Source organism: Hirundo rustica, chromosome 6 (genome assembly GCF_015227805.2).
Source record: "Hirundo rustica isolate bHirRus1 chromosome 6, bHirRus1.pri.v3, whole genome shotgun sequence".
Classification (NCBI taxonomy): domain Eukaryota; kingdom Metazoa; phylum Chordata; class Aves; order Passeriformes; family Hirundinidae; genus Hirundo; species Hirundo rustica.
Window position 1 is genome coordinate 38,592,390 of NC_053455.1, and position 19,642 is coordinate 38,612,031.

Genomic DNA, 19,642 nt, shown 5'->3' on the forward strand with positions numbered 1-19,642 from the left:
CAAAGCACGCCCCCGCCTCCCTCTGGAGACTGTCAAGGGAAGCAGCCCCGGTTTCAGGTGGTGCTCCCAGGCCAGGGGTTACCGCCGGCAGGGAGCAGGGACCCCTTCGGCCGAGCTGAGCTGGGCTCAGCAGAGCTGCTCCTGGAGCAGCGCCTCAGGGGACAGGAGGGATAATGTCTGCACTCACACCTGTAAATAGCTGGAGATGGTGGGATGGGAGAGCTGGTGTAGCTGCGAGGTGATGACAGAGCAAAGCCCAGAGCAGAGTGCGGGGAGAAGGCGCTCCTGCCTTGAGCAGCGTGCGGAGGCCCGGCCAGGGTGGCCAGGGCAGTGGTGCAGGGCAGATCCGCCTGCTTGCCGTACAAAGCCCTGCCACTTAGCCAGCTACATTTAGCTGACTTTACATCGCAGTTCTTGAGTGAGCACCTGCCTGAAGACACAGAGCAACTCCTCTTGGAAAAATAGCGTCTACTTTTGGTTTCAGACCCAAAGCCCAAACCAGTCTGACCAGCTGGAACCCAGTTTCAGGTTACACCCTGCCTTGCTCTCTGGGTGACTTAGTGGGTAACAATCTTTCTCCCAGAACACCTCATGCAGTAGTTTCCTCTTCAGGTATCCACATAGGTTACATCCTGGGCTTCCAGCCCTCCCCACACCATGAGACCACCGCTGCAGCAGCACTCCCGAGATACCACAGTCGAGATACCACAGTCGGGGCAGATGAAAGGGTGCGAGATAGCAGGCATGGGAACGGTACCTGCCCCCTCTGCGGGTCATTGCTCCTCAGACACCACTCCCAAACCAGATAAGACAAACATCTCCTTTTTATTATCAGAGTGAGTACACACACACACACACACACACACAAACACACAAAAAAAACCCCCCTCAAGACGTTACGTTTATTGCATAGGCCATGACAGGCTGTGGGAAAAACAAAGAGATAGAAGAAATGATATGAGACAGATCACGAAAAGGAGAAATCTGACCCAGGAATGCTGAGGCAGATGCCTGTGATGGGAAGAGGCAGCAGACTCTGGGCAGCAGTTTCTTGCCTTTCAGCCCAGGCATTAGCCCAAGGAGGCAGCTCTCCTGCCACTACACTCGAGAGGACATGTGCCACGTCCTGAGCTGGGAATGGCTTCACCAGAGAATTCCAGAACCACTCTGCTCTGAAAGAGTCCAAGCATTTAAACTGAAGTCTGTACATAGATTTATGCTTCTTACACACACAGACACACACACACACACACACACACAGATGCACCCATTTCCTCTCTCTTCACAGCAGTTTTCCAAGAGCAGCAGGCACTGGAAGTTTAGGGATGGGTGCCAGCCCCACAGCTGGCAGTGTCTCAGGTCCTTCACAAATAGCTTCTTCTGCCTCAACAGAAATATTCAGCTCACTGAGGTACAAGCCTGGACCAGCAGATGCTGCAGGACAGAACTCAGAAGCATCTCATTGCACAGAAACAACAGGGGAACATAGAGGACCAGGACTGGGACAAGGACATTGCCAAAGTGGGGATTTCACATGCTACCTTGGAGCCAGAGACAAGCTTTGGACCTCCCGGAGCTGAGCTGGGCTGATCTTGCACCAGGAGGGATGAGCCAGCAGGAGCAAGGAAGCCTGTGGACCTTAGCTGGTGGTATCCAGCCCACTCCTGCGCTCTGGGAGATGCCAGGGACTCGGGTCAGGCTGTGTGCTCAGAGGAACATGCAGTAAAATCAAAGCTGCAGCTTTCCTGCACAATCAGCAGGAAAAGCATGGACATTTACTTCATGTGAGAATAAATAGTTATTTTCTCAATGTGTTTGGGTTCAGACTGAACACTGGGAAAGCAACCAGGGCCACTCACACAGAGAAAAATTGTGAACATGTACTGTACACTGGAGACTGAAACACAGCAGCCAGCCAGCAAAAAGTCTAGGTGTGCTTTTCTGTTAAAAAACAAAGCCTAGGGACCTTAACAGGTATTGCTGTTTCTGTCCATGTTGAAAACAGGAACTGCTGGAGTGTCACAGAGCCCTTGGATCAGGTCTGAGAGATTATGTGAATCCCACAGACATCAAGAGATGCACCACGACCAGGTAGACTGCTGCAAGGCAGGGCACCTTGCAAAGGACTGGGAGAAGGGGACAAAAATACAAGGTTAAGTGGCAGAAAGTGACACTGGAAACAAATTGCTGGCTCTGGTGAACTTGCACCATTCACCAACATGAATGCTACACAGATCCAGTTCCAGGTTCCTTCGGAAGCTGAGCAAAGTTGTGCTCCAGTTTTGAGCAGGAAGAAAGATGTAATTCAAAGTTTCACTGGATTGTTTGAGGTTAGGAATGGATGTATGTCAGAGAGCAACAGAATGCTCCCAGTTCCACACTTCCAGAGCAGCCATTTAGCCTGGACAATCACAAATACTAGTACTGCCAAATCACAGTTAAATCTTGGCCTGATGCTCCAAATGTCTTCAGAGAGAACGAGTCCTTCAGGCACACACCTGTGTCTAAAAACAGAACTCTGTAAGTTTTGGGGAGTGCCCCAGTGCTGAGCTGCAGAGAGAGGCTGTAGGTCAGACTGGTTTGGTGGTACTGCTGTAGAACAGATGCTCAGTATCCTCTGTGGTGGAGAGGGTTGAGTTAGTCGTAGTGGGAGGCTGACGGCGGCGGCTGTTCTTCTTCCTTTTCTTCAGGAAGAAGTAGCCAATGAACACCAGGACCACCATGATGGAGATCCCGAGGAGCACAGCAATCACCACCTCAAAGGCACCTGCAGGAACACGTGAACATGTTAGAAGGGATGCTCCAAAACCTCTGATGCAGCAGGAGTGGCCAGGACAAAGCAAGCACAAAAGCTGCTGCAGAAATTGTGCTGGCAAAGAGTAGAGGGACCAGCTGGCACGTCAGCAGGGTGGTCACTGCACAAGCGGCAAAGAAGGATGGCAACCGCATGGCACAGCCGGCCTGTCTCTTCCAAATGATACATCCCATCATTTCCCAGATGCACCACGCCCTCTAAAGGCTGTTCCGTGACTTTGGCAGGCTTGGCTATTCGACAACCCTAGGAATATCAAATCCCTCTGCAACAGCAGCCCTGTCTCATACCTCAACAGGGAGGCCACCAAAGAGTGGTCACAGAAGGCACCTCCTGGCTGGGACAACACTGAGGGAGTGAGCTATGGAGGACAGGCTGAGTTTGTGGGAAAGTACTCTTGGTGATGGTGTGAGCACTTGTCCTCCAACCAACCAAACCCCTGCATCATCAGTGGAGACAGTCAATCATGATGCATTTGAGAGAGGGTGTGAATTTAAAGATTAAATCAATCTCTAGGATTTAAGAACAATAACCTTCATGTGACCTTTTTCAAAGAATTTGTACTTCAATAGCGTTGGGCTTTTTTAGTGTTGCAGAGAGGTTGTATAGGGTCATCACATTTCCCCAGAGTCTAGCACTTGATATTATTCACATATCCACTTGAGCTTTCTTTCTTGTAGAAGCTGGTAGTCCTTATTTGAAACTGGCCCTTAGGAAGAGCTTTACTTCCCTTTTTTCAGTGTTGAACAGTGGAACACTCATGCAAGTTGATGGAAAGAAAAACAGGAGTCTGTGCATGAGCTACCAAGTCACAGACACAGGAAAAAATGGACCACAGTTGCACAGTGCTTAGAAGCACCTCCTTCTTGCCACTGCCAGTATCCCACAAATCCCACACTGCTCCCTCAGCTTCAAAGGGTGTGGGAGAGAAGGCTACTCCTTTTGCAAGGAAAGACAATGTATTTTTCAGGACAAGGAAAAGCAACAAGAAAGATTGGTCGGGAAAATTGTTACTCACTTAACATAGCAGTTTGGGACTCAAATGATTCCCATCTTCGGCCAATGACATCTGCTTCTGAATTGGGAACACAGTGGGGGGAAAAAGTTTTACAAATAAGGTCGGGAACAAGGGATAAGACAGGTTTCTGAGGAGCGTATTTCCAGTGCTCTGAAGTGACTGAACGCACACAGCATCCCTTCTTGACAGCCATGGTACTGAGCTCTCAGGGCAGGCTGTGAGGCTCAGTGTGGCTGAGGGAGGTAGTTTGCCTCTTAACAGAGACAGCTTGGCAGAATTCTTCTTCTTGGTCTCCAAAGCAATACATACAAGTGTACAGCGTAACCCTTCCCCTTTTTTGTTTAAAACTTCAGACTAGTATGTGTCATTGGGGATTTTCTCAATTTCTCCCCTCTCACTTGGGAAGACGTGGAGCCAAGCTAGGAGGTTAGATTCTCTTCAAAGCAGATGTATCTCTGGTTAGTTTTGTCATCCTCCTTTGTCTCTTTTTCAACATCAGCACCCAAAATGCTTTCCAGCTCTGTGAAATGACAGGCTGCATTGCAGAAAGATGCTGCAGATCCACCATCCCCCATAAGCCACACTGTGGGTCGTGGCCAGGGTTTGACAGCAGAGCAGCTCTGACTGAAAGCTCCCAAGGCACTGCCTCTTTGGGACCACAGAACTTAATCTGAAGTGGTTTTCCCAGTTTGATCAGTAGAACTCCAGCCCTCACTATGTATGCTTACTTGTGATGCCCGAACACGATTTCATACACTCCTCCTCCTGTTCAAAGTTGTTGCTGTTGCCACCACAGCCGCCGTAGGTGAAGGGGTCACATTTCTCCAAGAACGGGTTATAGTACCAGCGGGGGATGCTCTCGGTGCACTGTCCACTATCAGGCAAGTCCACACAGTGGCCTGGCAAAGCAAGGCAGAGCTTTAGCCCAAGCAGTGTCTTCCCAGAGCAGCAAAATTTTCTGCTCGCAACAAAAGAGCACAAGCACCATGGCAGAGGAAATCCATAGCCAGAACAGTGACCCTCAGGTCCCCACTGCTCAGCTGCCAGCTGGTCAAATTGGCAATGCTAAGGTGAGCTGGCAGGTGCCATTAATATGGCTAGCAAGCAGAAAAAGGAACATCAGAGTGTGCAGTCATGGTAAACCCTGGATACACTCCCCTGTGGAAATGACATGTTTTTCCTAGGAGGCAGAAGGGAATGTGAAGAGCCTGGATGCACAGAAATCACAGATGAGCTCCGGTCTCCTCTACAGCCAAGCTGTGTTTAAGTGACTTGGAATATACTCTTTTAGCCCAGAGATAGGTCCGCTGTCTACAGTTTAACAAACAAGGCAAAGATATGGGATCGAGCACAGACATTGCTGTGTCCCCCACGCTGCTTTGGTTTGCACTATTTCCAAAAAAACAACATGCTGCAGGGTTTGGTACAGGCCAGGTACTGTGCCCAGCAAGCAACATGCACGAGACCTACCTGGATGGAAAAAGTTTAGCCAGGAGAGTGAAAGCCTGCTGTCAACAGCTGTCCTCAAGGTAAGAGAACAGGCCCTTGCTCATTTTCAGTACAGGGACTATCCAGATGCTACACCTGGTTTTGGATTTATAGAGGGAAGCAGTTTTACCATGGAACAACAAACTGAAGAAAAAACCAAAAGCTGGCAGAGGTCAGGCTAGATGCTCTGCCTGGTACATACCTTGCTTATGTGTGATATTGATTTTCTGCAGTCTATTGAACTCACGAGCATCTGCAAGGGAAATGTTTCATGTTAAAACTTCTCCCACCAGTTGAAAAGAAATGCCTTTGTCCATGCAGACATGGGCAGACAGGGCTTTCCTGCACATTCCTTTGCTATCACAAGCCAGAGGAAGGGAGGTATCATTTGATATTCTCACGTATCTCAAAACTATGAGAAGAACATGAGAAAAATAAAATGTAGTAACAAGAAACTCTTCCCAATTTCCAATCCACACAAAACTAAGGAAAACAAAGGGTGCTTTCTTATTTTTGTTTTCCATCAAGAAGTATGGGAAAAGTTACTCCAGGTTTTAAGAAATATAAAAGAGCACTAAGGCAGAATATAAGAGAGGGCAAGAGAGATGAATCATAGGCTTGCAAATCTAAAAAGGCAACAAAACACCCACACATAGGAAAGAGATTATGGGAATTCAGAAGAGGTGAGGTGGGATGGAAGAAGGGAGGAGATAGGGTGGATTTGGGCATCTCACCACTGTGCATTTACATTAGCATAAGAGGATATTAAGGGGACTGTGCCACTGGACAGACTTGGAGAAACAGTGGTTTCCTTCCCCAATTCTCAACTCTAAGAGAGCAGGTGAGGTGATTCAGTGAGGAAAATATTGCAAGGGGATGGAAAGACGGGCCTGAAGTCTTACAGATAGGTGCAGAGAAGAGGGTCAAAGCGTATTTAAGAGGCAGGAAACATCACAGAAGGAAGGTCATCTCTCGCAGTCAGCAGAGGTACAGGAAATGGCAGAACCTGCAAACGTAACACTGTGGAAAGAGATAATGCGGGGTCAGGAGATAAGAAGAGAAAACACCAAAGAGTATTGACTCAGCACCTGTAAGTTACATTGGACCCGTTGCTGGGCAGATGATAAAGCGAAGTTGTCTGAGCTAGAACTTAAAGTACTTACATTGTTCACAATACATCTCATCCGATTCATCAGCACAGTCGGGAGTTTCATCGCACTCCAGATAGGCATCAATGCAGCAACCATCCTTGCATCTGAAGAAGGGGGCCTGACAGTTCCCATTGCATACTGCATCAGAAACAGTTCAGATAGCTCATTAAAATTCATTGTTTCTCCCTGCCAGGTTCTTTACCAAGGATTTAAAAGCTGCTGATAGGGCTGGCAAACAAGAAACAAGACAGATTGGTAAAGGTCTCTCCTCAGTGCCACCCTAGACTCAAAAAACCCCACAAAAAGTCCGGTTTATAAATGAAACATTGCTCTGGAAACAGCCATGTTTCCTCTCAGAAAGAAGTACATAGCAGGTGGAAGCAAGAATGAGCTTCTCAGGAAGAATATGGAAACATTGCCCAAGCATGGGGGATTAAATTTGGAAAGCCAAACTGAAACCTGCACACTGGGCTGCAAGAGCTTCAAACCTCTGTGCTCTAGAGGCGATCCCAAGTGCTGAGTACTGTGCCCAATTCTGAGCTCCCCAGTGACAAAAAACATAAGACATACTAGGGTAAATCTCAGCAAGAGCCTGGAGCACAAGACCTAGCATGAGAACACAGAGATTATAGAAGAGACATTCATTTTGTAATAGGAAGAGCAGCAAAAGACAGGAGTTGCAACAAGGAAAAGCAATTCAATATAAGGGGAAAAAATTATAATGAGGGTCATCAAACACTGGCACAGTTTGACCACACAAGGTGTAAAATCTCCATTTTCAGGGATACCCAAAACTGAACTGGATACAGTGCTGAGCAACCTAGTGTGACTCAAAGCTGGACCAGCTTTCAGTAGTGGGTTGGATCAGATGACCTCTAGAGGTAATCCCCAACCTAAATTATCCTATGACATGAAAGTGAAAGGCTTAGTAAAGAAATTAGTCTCCAGTGCCTCACTTTCAACACTGAGTCCTTATCAAAAGCCACAGGAATGGACATGAGACACTCAGCCCAAGCTTTCAGTAGGATTACACTGTCCTATGGGAGACTCACCCGGCTGATGTCGCCCACCAACAGAACCTGAAGAGACAAGGGGAAAAATAAAATAGATTTACCACCACAGCATTTTATCAGCTTAAGATCAGGTTTGTATTGCCTTCATGTAGCACATGAGAAGAGTGTATTTCCTGGAAGGAGGCCCTGGATGACAGAGGTGGAATATGGATGCCCACCACTCAGAGATCCAGATGAGTTGTACCCACATGAGGCAGGCCTGGAGGAGCACAGGGGAACCTCCCACCACAAGCTACACTATTTCCAAATTGTCTCTCTTTTCCAAAGCTTTAACCTCCTTAAGCTGTGCACTGCAATGGGCCTGGCAGAAGCTCAGTCCATTTATCTGATCAGCACTAAATTGTTCTCAGTGGCTTGAGGGTGCCAAGGAAGGAGAATAATTTCATTTTGGGAGTGAAGCACTTCCAGCCCCCAACTGCACAATGCTGCTCTCTGAATTTAAGTTTCAGAAGCAACACAAAGATTTGGTGAGGGCTTCTGCAGCCAGAGGAAAACAAGGAATACTGTCCAGTGCTTTAGGAGCTGGGTCAAATACGTTGGCAGCTTAAGACAATGACTGCCCATCCATAATTATCCCAGTCTCCTCAGCTTACTGGGCTCTAACTAGGTGTCAGCCAAGAGGCTGCAGTACTTGTCCACAGGGGCATCCCAATCCTATGAGAAAGAGGGGGCTGCATTTCTGAAGAACTCACCTCTGACATTCTTGCAGGCCAGTTCACATTCCTCTTCCCGTAAGTAGTTATTCTTGTTGGGCTTGCAGCCACCAAAAATGAACTCCTCACACTGCTGAAGGCTTGGGTTGTAAAACCAGCGTGGAAAAGATCCCCGACACCAACCCACCTTCTTTGGAGTCAAACAATGCTCTATCAAGAAAGTTAACAGAAAGGTGTCTGGGTTAGGTAAGTCCTTTGGAAGACTTTCTGTTTTGTGTATGTGAAGATAAACAAAATCTTCCAAAGGACATGTCTGAAAGGTTTACAGAATCTTGACCATGGAGAAGGAGAGTAGGAAATCACAGAATGAATTTTTTTATATGAAAGGGAAGGTCACAAAACCAAATTAGAAGGTGCCACATCCATAAGACAAAATGAGCTGCGTCTCCACACAGCACATCGTTAAGCTGTGAAACTCCTTGCTTCAGAGGTTGCTGCTTTTCAAAGAATACATGAAGTCAAAAAGGGATTCATACATGGTTATTAAACACAAAGACACCATCTTCTGCTTAAAAAAATCCTCCCAGCTACAAAACCCTTGGGGATCAGTCAAGCATAGTAGAGATTTACTGATAGCATGTCATGTTCTTGCACTCTTTCCAAAGTACCAACTCTGCACCCTGTTGAATGCAGTGTACTGGAGTTTGGTCAGACCTTCAGCATCACTTGACATGGCTGCTCTTATATTTTTACAGTACCTGAGGCAGGAGAAGACATCCCCTGCTGAGCTACTAGTCAACCTTTTGTCCAAAAACTCCTTACTCCTAATATACTAGTAATGCTGAACATTTTCATCATTAAACAAAGCCATTAAAGAAAAAAAAAAAAAAAAAATCCAGGGATACACAATGTCTTGCAGATGACTCCACCTACCCTGCAACCTAAGGGCCTTCACCACAAAACCACAGAGTCACCCAGACCTTTCACATTCTCCTGCTTTGCAATGTCAGTTGCAAGCTTCATCCACTCTGGTGTCACCCAGCAGTGAGCAGTGACAGGCAAAGCAGATGGGGTTATTGCAGGCACCATCTCCTGCAAGGGTATGTGAAAACCCCAAAATAGATCACTATGAATGCAGAGACCTCTCACTATTGGTGCAGGCTATTACTGGGAAAAGCTGACCTGCAAGTCCAGGCTCTCGGTTGTGCTCTTCTCCCATCTACCCCTCTGAGAAGAGCACCAACAATGCTAGGGCAGCACCCAGGCACTCCAGGTAGATAGGTGTGGGCTCAGGCTCACCTTCTGTCTGCTCAGAGCTCAACACCACGATGGTGATGTTGGTGAAGTCCTGCTGTTGCGCAGTGTCCGTGACGGTGAGCTGGAAGACGTAAGTCCCCACCTGGAGGTTGGAGATTTCTACCTGATCTTCTTCGTGCTTCTGAGAATGCAAAAGAAAGGCTTATGTAGGAGAAAAGTACTTCTAAGGAAGGAGTGACAGAAGCTATGCAAGGTCCATGTTCCTGCATTAGGGAGAAAGGAACTTGGATGAAAACCTCCAAGCAGATTTCTGGCATGAAAAATGTCTCAGTGCTAGACAATCGCCCCAAACCCATGGACTGGTACCCAGCTGGAATAGAGAGAGAACAAGTACCACAAGCACAATTAGATATTCCATGTTTTGGGGCATTGTGAAAGCACAAGGGAAAATAAAACTCTTCTGGAGAGGACAGAAATACCTGTACTTTTACTTCACTTTTTAAAACTTAAAACCTATTATGAATCATTTACTTAGTACACAGGGAATAAGGTAGCTGTTTAATTTAATTGTCAGAAGAAAAAGCTACAATATTATTGACACAAACTTTTCTTCTATATTTACAACAGAACTGGACCTTCATTTCCATGCTATTTCTGGTTTTGATTAGGTTGCTAAAGAATACAGCCTTTCCATATATAATTTTTATGTAGTTAAACCAGCATAATATCAGGGGACCTGCCCCCCTCCACAGAATTTGCTTTGGTTGGGCTAGGGCAAAGGCCTGATGTACTCATTTGCTAATTCTTCCAAAAGGTGCCCCAAGAACTCTTTATCAACTCCAAGGCTTTCCAAAGCATTTTGCAAAAGTTTAAAAGAAATAATTTGCCATTCTAAAGCCACAATTTCACTTTAAACATCAAGCAAATAGGCAGCGTTCACACCCCAGAAATTTTGGATCCAAACAGGAGTCATGAGTTCTGCTCCAGCTCAGATAAAATAGGAGGAAGAAGTTAATGCTTTAAAGAGAGGCAAAGTCCAGGAAAAGCCCCAGAACAGAAAGCAGGGCCTGACAATGTATTGTTCAGAGACAGAAGAGGAAATGCACTGAAGTGAACGGTAAAACGAAGAGAAGGCCCTTCACTGAACTATAGGATCATGGGACCAGGGGCAGCTCTTGCATGGAAGCTCTGCCCTCTCAGCTGCTCCCACCCAGGCAGGTCAGGTGTTGCTCAGGAAGGCTTGTGACAGCATCCTGTGCAGGGAGACCTAATGAGGCAAAAAATGACACTTCCAAGTAGCGTGTAAGAGAGGGAGGGCAACCGCAAGGAGTGCTCCACAGTTTTTGGGAACAGGCTCCTGGATGGACTGGCTTGAAGAGGGAAGGACAAGGTGACCTTTGAGTCCGGGCTCTGACTGACCAACCTAGTGCAGACCACAGTGCCACTGAGCAAGTCGCTTATTCCCTGCAGCTCCCTACCTTCATCTCCACAGAGGGGTCGCCAAGGATCTGTTTCCATTCATAGCTGACTATCCCGTGGTCATCCGTGCTCTCTGTGCCTCTCAGCATCACGGGCTCCCCCGGCTGTACCCTCATGTCCTTGACAGCACGGGCTATTGGAGGGCGGTCATCTGCAGAAGAAATGTAGAGCAAGGCTTGGGTAAGAGGCTGAAGGGTCCAGTCCTTGTCTCCATCACAGGAAGACAAGGGAAAGGGATTCTTCCAGGCTAAATCAATCCAGACTTCAACTGCTGAAAGGAAAACACTTTTATACAGCTGTGCTCCTTGCAGCCTGAGCAAGCAACAGGCAACCAGTACCATTGTTACTGCCCTCACTAATACATTAAGTCCACAATCCACTATGGCAGTCTCTTAGAGCCAGTTGGCTCCCTGGGCGCTTCTGTCCACAGGAACCACCATAAGAGGGTGGCCCTGTGGCTACAGCCACTGTGCTTCTGAGAGTGGGACCACATCCTCACAGAACAGCACAGAGCAACGTCCACCTTCACTTAGGGAGACGGCCTGATGTGGGTGTTGAAGAATGTGGAACAGACTCTCATCATTCCTACCACTACCTCTAAGCACCATGTTAGTGTATTTAGCCAGAGCTACACAATGTGGGACGTGGATGGGAAATATTTCTCTTCTAGCCCATCTTCCACCCCACTCACTGACACACATGCCTTTAAAACAGCACAAAAACACCATTCATGAGATTGTCATTTTTGTACCGTTCCACAGGTTAGCTTACCAGCAACTTCCACAATCTATTAAATGTTTTTCCAGACTGTAAGTCCAAGAGATGAAAATTGATCCGTGCCAGCAAGAACAGCCTATACAATGACACCACTGAGCCTGACTCATAACTCCTTTTGGCCTGAACATCTCTGATCGCAGGCTTTGTGCATAGCCCAGCCTGTAAAACTCCACCTGGTAGCACCTGTACCAAGTCCAAGACTCAATGTTCCAGCTTAACCTGAGTCTTTTGTAAAGGCACCAACCACCATTTACAAGCTAGATAGAAATCACTCTGCCATTACACTGTTATATCGACTGTGACCGAAGGAGAGGATTAGTGTCCAAACCCCTTAGAAAATTACTCCATCAGCTGATTATTTTCACTGTTGCAGACTTGCTCCTAATTTCCTGTTTGAACCCTGTGTATCTGAGTACAGATCCCAGCTGCTGACTCTTGCAGTCTACTGAAGGGCACACTTAACACAAGGCATATGTACAAACAAAGCTGACATTAAAACAGGCCACTTAGTTCTTTTGTCACCTTGTACACACCACTGCAAGCTCTGGAAAGGGGACACATTCCTGCCATTCCTGCCAGGCAAACACCAGGAGCCTGGCAGGAAGAAAGGCAGCCTACTCCCTGCCACTGTCCTGCCAGGGTGAACTCAGTAGGTGGGTGCAATTGCACAAGAAAAAGACCAGTTTTTCAACAGCACAGAGGCTGATCCTCTAACTTGTGACTCCAAATCGTGTTTTTCCTTGACATTTTTAAGCAAGCACACTTTAAACAAAAAATTACAGGCCAAACACCCAATTACTTTGGTTTGTGGGGTTGCATGATCAAGTAAAAGTTCAGTCCTATTCAATGGGTTAGCAACTTCTCCAGTTCCCATCTCTGGTTGGCAAAATTCACTGATTCTCCTCACGTCCAGAAGAAGAGTCAAGGGTACTTCTTTATTTGTGCTGACTGCCAAGGCGTAATGCTCATTAGAAATTAAGGACTCGTTTTTTAAGTCTACCCTTTTCCCCTTAGGATACCTGAAAGTTCAGTGACTTTGGAGTATTTCTGGCACACTGACTGTAGGAAGCCTTCCCTGGCAATGTGGCTGTTTTCCACCTGAGTTTCAGAACCAAGTGCTGACTAAGCCAGAGTGAGCACTCAGCAAACTGCTCGTAAAATGGAGACTCCACTCTGTTTTGTTCTGAAAGTCTGTAGGAAAAATGAAAGTTACCATTGCTATAATGCTCTTTCGACCATGGAAAGTTTCTGCTGTAAAACTCTGTAATTAACAGGGAGGTTAAAGCTTTATGATGCTGTCTGTGGCATGCTCTTTACTGTGAAGCATACTTCTGGAGTCACATCATAAGCGACAATTTCCACTCCCATTTATATAACACATCTTTATGATTCCAGAGGAAATCCTGAATAGAGGAAATTCAAATTGCTTTAAAAAGTTTTATTACTCGCACTGTATTCATGCCTGAGACCCTGATATTTGCTTTTTAAAAAAATTCTTCTTGTTTAAAAGCTCATGCAGTCAGTGGCTTGTCTGGCTTCACCTCTAATGAGTTGACTTGAACCAAAATTGATGGGGGAACAGGAATTTAAAAGATAATACATCTCTACAAGGGCTTCAAAAGTAAGCATCTAAGTGGGGGGAAAGACCCCACTATGGACCTTGCTCTGCAAACCTGCAGGCACCATTGAAATCCCATGGCAGAATGTACTTGCAAAGCTCACATTTTGGAGGGTTTTTCTCTTATGGAACTCAGATATCAGGTTTTGCCCTTGAGACCTACAGAAAACCAGATTTCCTTTATTCCAGAACTCATGCAGATACATCCCGAGTAGCTGAGTGTACTCAGAACTCAAAAAGCTGAGCTTTTTGACTGCAAAGCAATGCTTAAAAATACCTCCTCAGAATGATTTGAGGTTGTCACCAGAAAGGGCTGGAAAGCTTTCTCATGGTGACTGAGGGGTCCTTACAGCCCACTGCTGACTGCCTTTCCAAGAGCAACTTGCAAACAAGACAAGTGGCTTTCCCTGGGGCCACTGAGGCACCAGGAAGGGAAAGACCTCACCAGGGACAGAAGCCACTGCTCAAAGCCACTGACCAGGCCAGGAGCAGAGACAGGGGCGACCCAAATTCCAGCATCCATGAGACAGAGGACCTTGGAGATTTCCAGTGTTGTCAGAAGCCAGTGGAGCCTGTCTGCTGCAAAAGCAGGTGGGCAAGCAGCGTGGCTCTTCCCACAAATGCCAAAGTTCTGCTCCTGTATTGCTTCCAGGGAAGTAATTCAAAGGTGAACAGGCTCCTCACCCATCCACACTAGAAAACTCTCCATTTCCATGGGCAGGGGTAATGAAGGATGCTGCCACAGTATTAATTTGTCTGAGGTGGAAAGAGAGAAGGAAACAAGGCAACACAATGCAGTGCCTGAAGAAAGAGAAATACAGGCTCTTGCTTTAGGGCTTCATCCTGGCTGAACAGCAAACACAGTCATGATAAAGCAGTTTTCTAACAACTCATGCACAGCCAAGCAGCTCTCAGCATTAGTTTCTAGAGGTTTTTGTAGTGGTTTGTAAGAGGTGCACACAGCAGGTCAACTTAACCTTTCTAAAACAATGCAGTACAACTGAATGGATTATATCTTCAGAGTAACTAAGATGCTGCTGCCACAAGGTTCCCTCCATCCTTCCTCAGAGTGTGGGAAACCTATTTGCTTTAGCAGGCAGAGAGAAAGACTCTCCCACAGGTGTTTATGCCATTTTAGCAAAGACTGGTTTGTACCTCAGTCTCTTGAGGAGACTGGAGTTCTGGAGATAGGACATGATGTAGCCACTGCACTAAATGCTGTGTGACAATGATTTCACAGCAAATGGAGTGGAAGCCCCCATCACCCACTCTGAGCAGGGAACTGGACCAGCTGGCCTTCCAGGACCTTTCTAGTACATATTAGCCTCTGAATCTGTGCTATGGGTACTGACTGTGCAACTTCCTGTCTCCTGGCCTGAGCTGAAGGATGAGCAGCTGGCCCAGGGCTCAACAGCAGCAGCCAAAGCAGGACCTGCCCCAGCCCCAGCTATGATACCAGTGCTGCCCATTTTAGTCACCCACAGAATGGAGACCAGCATGGGACCAAACATTTGAGGAGGGATGAGCTTCACTCTTGGGGAGCTCTCCTTTTGGAATGCATTACCAAAGTTCTAGCCTGCAAATCTCCCTCCATGGTGAGGCAGGAGCAGACATATCTGATCAGGACCCTGCGGTTCCCAAGCACTTCCTGTCTCCCACTCACAAGCCCTGGATTCAATCGGAGGAGGAGAGTGTCACTGCATTGAGCATTTCACAACAACCACAAAAGGTTCAGTTCAAGAAATGGACAAAGGTTCAGGGAGGTTATTTTCCAGTTTCACACCCAAAACTGGTTTGCCTAGACCAGAATAAGCTGGGCTAGTTACTTAAACACTGGGCTCCATTATAACCAATAAAGTGCATGGTGAGCCTGCCCCTCCCCGATGAGCCAGGCAGAAAACTCGCACCAAAGTTCAGGCTGAGGAATCATTTAAGAAGATCATGCCTTTTAACAATAACATCAGAGACTTCAGGCTGTACGTTAGCTGAAGCAGGCAAGAGACAGAGCCAAGCTGTCATCACCACCTTACGAAGAACTCAGAAGCTCTTGTTCTGCAAAATACTGAAAATATATTCAGAAGATGTGCAGAACCCAGATTTCAGCTGTATGCATTGTTGCCTGTACCCACAGGTTTTTCTGAAGTCATAACACTGTAAGAGTGGCCACAGTGGGTTAGAGCAGCTACCCCCGTCCCTGTGGTCAGTTGCCAACAGCCCCACTGTGGATGTTTGAACAAGAGCAAGAGCACTGCAAGAATACGCTCTCCCAGCTTTCAGCTACCTCCATCAGGCTCCAGAAACATTCCAAGACTAAATTTGTCCATTCAACTGTGTGCTCTCTTTCAAGTGTTACCTAGTCTCCTCCTAAACATATATAAACCTCTTAACAGGCCTGCTCCCTGCAGTAGCAGGAGTAGTGTGGTTCTTATAACGTGTGACTTTTTTGTTTAATGTCACCCACTGGGATCACTAACTGGATATTTCATTATTCACTAGAAAAAACATGCATTTAATTCTTATCATTGCAGAGGGTGTTGGAAGAGTGATACAGGTAAAAGCTCCTAGGCCACCTGACAGCAGCACATACAGGAAAGGAATGCATGATAAAGCAGCAGATAAGCTTCCTGCAGACCCTTAGAGCCCCTAGAATCAGGGGGCTGACAGTAATCTGGGATCCAGAGTAGTCACAAAACTTCACATTTTAGCAGTAATACAGCACAAAAACAGGAAAACGAAACAGTTTTGTCTCCGGTCCAAAACATGGGCCAAGATTTTGGGAGGAAGAGGTGACATGCCGTAAACAGCTTCCTTTTAACACTTGTTTCACCTGGCCTCTTCGGGCATCCCTAAAAGGTCCCAAAGAAAAAATGCTGTAAAGCTTCCTTATGCTGCCAGGTGAACACGCTCAGTGCCCAGAGGCTCCTTCATCCGGCCTCCTGCACCTGCCCCACTGTGCCCTTCCCCTTTTCCCCCTCAGTGACAGCCAGGCATCCACCTTCCTGTCCAGACAGGTTCTGCATCGACCCAATTCCAGCATCATGGCTGGAGGGGCTTGGGGTTTTGGTTTGGATTTTTTTGATTTGTATCTGAATCAAAACGGACATTTGCATTCTTAAGCGCCTCATCATCTGCTGTGGGGAGGAGGACTCAGGTATTTCTCCAGTATGATAACTCTTTTCTCTGCTAGCCCTCCTGTGTCATTCAAGGTGATTCAGAAAGCTTCCTGTATCAAAGGCAATGCCGAAAAATTTCAGAGAGAAGGGGAACGCATTTCCCATGGAAGCACGGCACAAACATCGCAGCCTGATCCAGACACACAGCAGTGAGCTGCCCAGCGGCTGCCACTACAGCTGGAGACCTGCCAGGCACACAGCACCCTGCGAAGGCAAACACGGCTGTGGGAGAGACCCAGCCCGTCCTACACCCTCGGCAGTCCGAGGCACAAGCCCCACGTGAGAGAGGAGAGGCACGGCCGCCTCCAGGCAGAGTAACCCGAACCGCATTTCTGCAGTGCGTTTCCCTTCTCACTGATAAGCCCTCCTGGGTCTCCCTGCTCTACCGCAGCCATCCCAGGATCGGTGAAAGGAGCACTAGGGATGGATTGCAAGACAGCAACTGCATATTGGTGGCTGGGGCGCCGCAGCTCGGTGCCACATCTTAGCAAACACGTCACTGCTGGTCACACAGAGAGGTCGGTGACCCTGGGACGCTTTCTAAAGATCCGCACACATGGAATGCCAGACCCTGGGACCAGCCAAGGGACGAGGGGCTTGCAGTCTTCTTGTATAAGGCACTGCTCCACAGAGGTAAAGAGGCTGAATTACTCAACAGTACATTGTATTTTAATCTAATCTTATGAAATCAGGATGTACTGGAGATGATGCATTCCCTTTTCCTCCTACAACAAAGCATATAGGAGTTTACACAGCTGCCAGCATGCCACCTCCAGTCTTGGTGGTGTGGCCTTCAGTTCCTCCCTCCCTGCAACTCCCGTGAAAAGGATTTTGAGCCTGGAACGGAGATACAGGAGAACAACTGAAACAGTGAGACACTTTTATCGAAAGGCCCTAAAATCCATTAGGAAGCCATGAACAGGGACAGAGGACCATTTCTGCCATTCTGGTTCTGTTCAAACCAGCAACACCCAAGGGCTGCTTCAAAGAACTCGTACCCTGCTCCAAACCCTCACACTGCTTCTCAGGATGGAGACGTGGACATTGTGGAGTTCAGGACCATTTCCCACCTCCAGCACCCACAAGGCCTCAGGCTGGCACATCCCAGCAGAAGACCAGAGATCAATTCAGCTCACAAGCCCTTGCACCCACCTGGATGCTCCCCCTGCCATCCTCACAGATCCTCTCCTTCCCACAGGTGGGCTGGGAGGGGGTGTGAGGAGGATTACCCATAGTGATATCCCCAAACAGCCCTGCCCAGGGATCAACAAATGATAAACTGGTTATGGTTGTTATGGTTTCCAAAGACTCAGCCAGGTTAGAAACATGCCAGCCTTCTTAGGCTTCAACCAAAACACAGGAGGGGGCAAAAGGAGGAACTGCTGTGTTTTTAGCATTTCTGAGCACGCTGAAATTCTTTGGAGATGGCAGGTGGCCAGCTCCAGTTGAGCTCATTTTCCACCCGGCTCTCTGTGTCCAGGTGCAATCTTTTAGAGCAGGGAAATGGGGACTGGGGAGGAGAAACCCACCTCCGAAGGGGAAATTTTATAACCAGCCTCCCCAGCAGCAGTGACCAGCCCCAACAAGCAGAGCAATACTGACACACCTCACCATCCAGGCTGCTGCTAAATAAAGGTAGGTGGATTGCATCCTGCCTCCAGCCCGAGCCATTAAGAGATTAATGCAGCCCTTTAAAACCTGGTGATGTGTAGATTTTTAGAGGATTTCACTTTTCAACCTCAAAGGCCCTGGGGAAGGGAGAAGAAAAATAATACCTTTTTCTCTACATTGTCAAGCAGCAAAAACTCTGACTTTGGTAATCACAAACTCCACCTGCCTCAAACAGGTTAAAGATAGATTCCCTATTCATTTAGTAGCAGGTAAACTGAGGCACGGATCCTAAAAATGAGTATGGGGTTTGGGAAAACCTTCGTGGCAGAAGAAAACACAGAAACACTGTCTTTAGCATCGCTCCACCCCGAGCGTTCGGCAGCACTGCTGCCCAAATGACGGCCAGAGGAGCTGGCACCGAATAACCACAAACGCTCTTCCAGACCCGGTTTGCAGGGATCCATTAGGGGCACCTTACCACTAGGTCTGTGATTCTGCATCGCCAGGTAGGAATCGTACACGTCCTTCTTCAAGAAGTTGAGAAAGCCGATCTTCCTGGCAAACCTGCAGACGAAAGTCTTCTCATAGAGGCAATTGAGGAGAAAGCAGCCCTGGATGTGGTCTTCCTCCGAGCCCGGGCGCTGCTCCACGAGAGCCAGGTTACAGGCGGGGTCCTTACAGCAGGCTCTCATGCAGTCCCGGCTCCGATGCACCATGGGGGACGACAAGAAGGTGGCTCCATTCTGGACGGAGGCGTCTGTGTCCAGCACCCAATCCGGCAGCCCTGCCGTAAACTCCTCCAGGCACATTTCACCGAAGGGTTTTTCCTTCTGCCCTTCGCCCGAGCCCAGCACCAGCACCAAGCAGACCCAGGGCACAAACCACGGACCCGGACACCTTCTGGCCATCTTGGCGCCCCGATTCCCGCTTGAGACGTCAAGCCTTTCCTAAAGGAAGGGAGAAGACATATGAAGCTAAGAGGGACGGCGTCCAAGCGCACGCCAACCCGGGGCGAGAGGCAGCCGGAGCACGGCCGAGGCTGCGCTCTGGGCTGCGGCTCGCCCCGAGGTAGCTGTGTCCCCTGGCCCTGCCCCGGAGCCCCGGACATGGGCTCCCGGCCCCCACCCGGGCGCTCCCGGCCCCCACCCGGGCGCTCCCGGCCCCCACCCGGGCGCTCCCGGCCCCCACCTGGGCGCTCCCGGCCCAAGCTGCTGCTGGGAGCGGGGTGTCCCCGGCGCCCCGCTCTGCCTTCAGCCCTCAGCGGCGCCCAGCCGAGACAAAGGCTCGGCCGGCACAGGAAGTGAAAACCAACTCCCTGAGAGAGTGGAGGGGGGGTAGAAATCAAGTCACTCCCTTGCATGCTGAGTTGCGTAAGAGGAAGGGGAGGAGAGACAAACTGATAGGATCTCTGCTCCCTTTGGAGGGGGGCCGGGAGCGGTTCTCTCGCTCTGGCTGGTGCGAGGGCCGCCGCTCCGGAGGAGCATCCCACCTGCTCTGGGTGCTGGCTGTGTCCCCGTGCTAAGGATGCGCCA

General features: G+C 48.3%; 1 protein-coding gene across 1 annotated transcript; it reads right to left on the reverse strand.

Annotated features, from left to right (window-relative positions):
• Window positions 1-805: 805 nt before the first annotated feature.
• On the reverse strand, window positions 806-19,491 carry SPINT1 (serine peptidase inhibitor, Kunitz type 1). The gene is made up of 11 exons (XM_040068150.2): window positions 19,299-19,491; window positions 18,589-19,057; window positions 10,931-11,082; window positions 9,495-9,633; window positions 8,235-8,405; window positions 7,522-7,548; window positions 6,482-6,607; window positions 5,521-5,571; window positions 4,559-4,729; window positions 3,831-3,887; window positions 806-2,767 (listed from the first exon to the last, which is right to left on the reverse strand). Exons 2-11 carry the CDS (start codon window positions 19,016-19,018, stop codon window positions 2,571-2,573), a joined length of 1,521 nt encoding a protein of 506 aa, XP_039924084.1. The 5' UTR covers window positions 19,019-19,057; window positions 19,299-19,491; the 3' UTR covers window positions 806-2,570.
• Window positions 19,492-19,642: the final 151 nt, after the last annotated feature.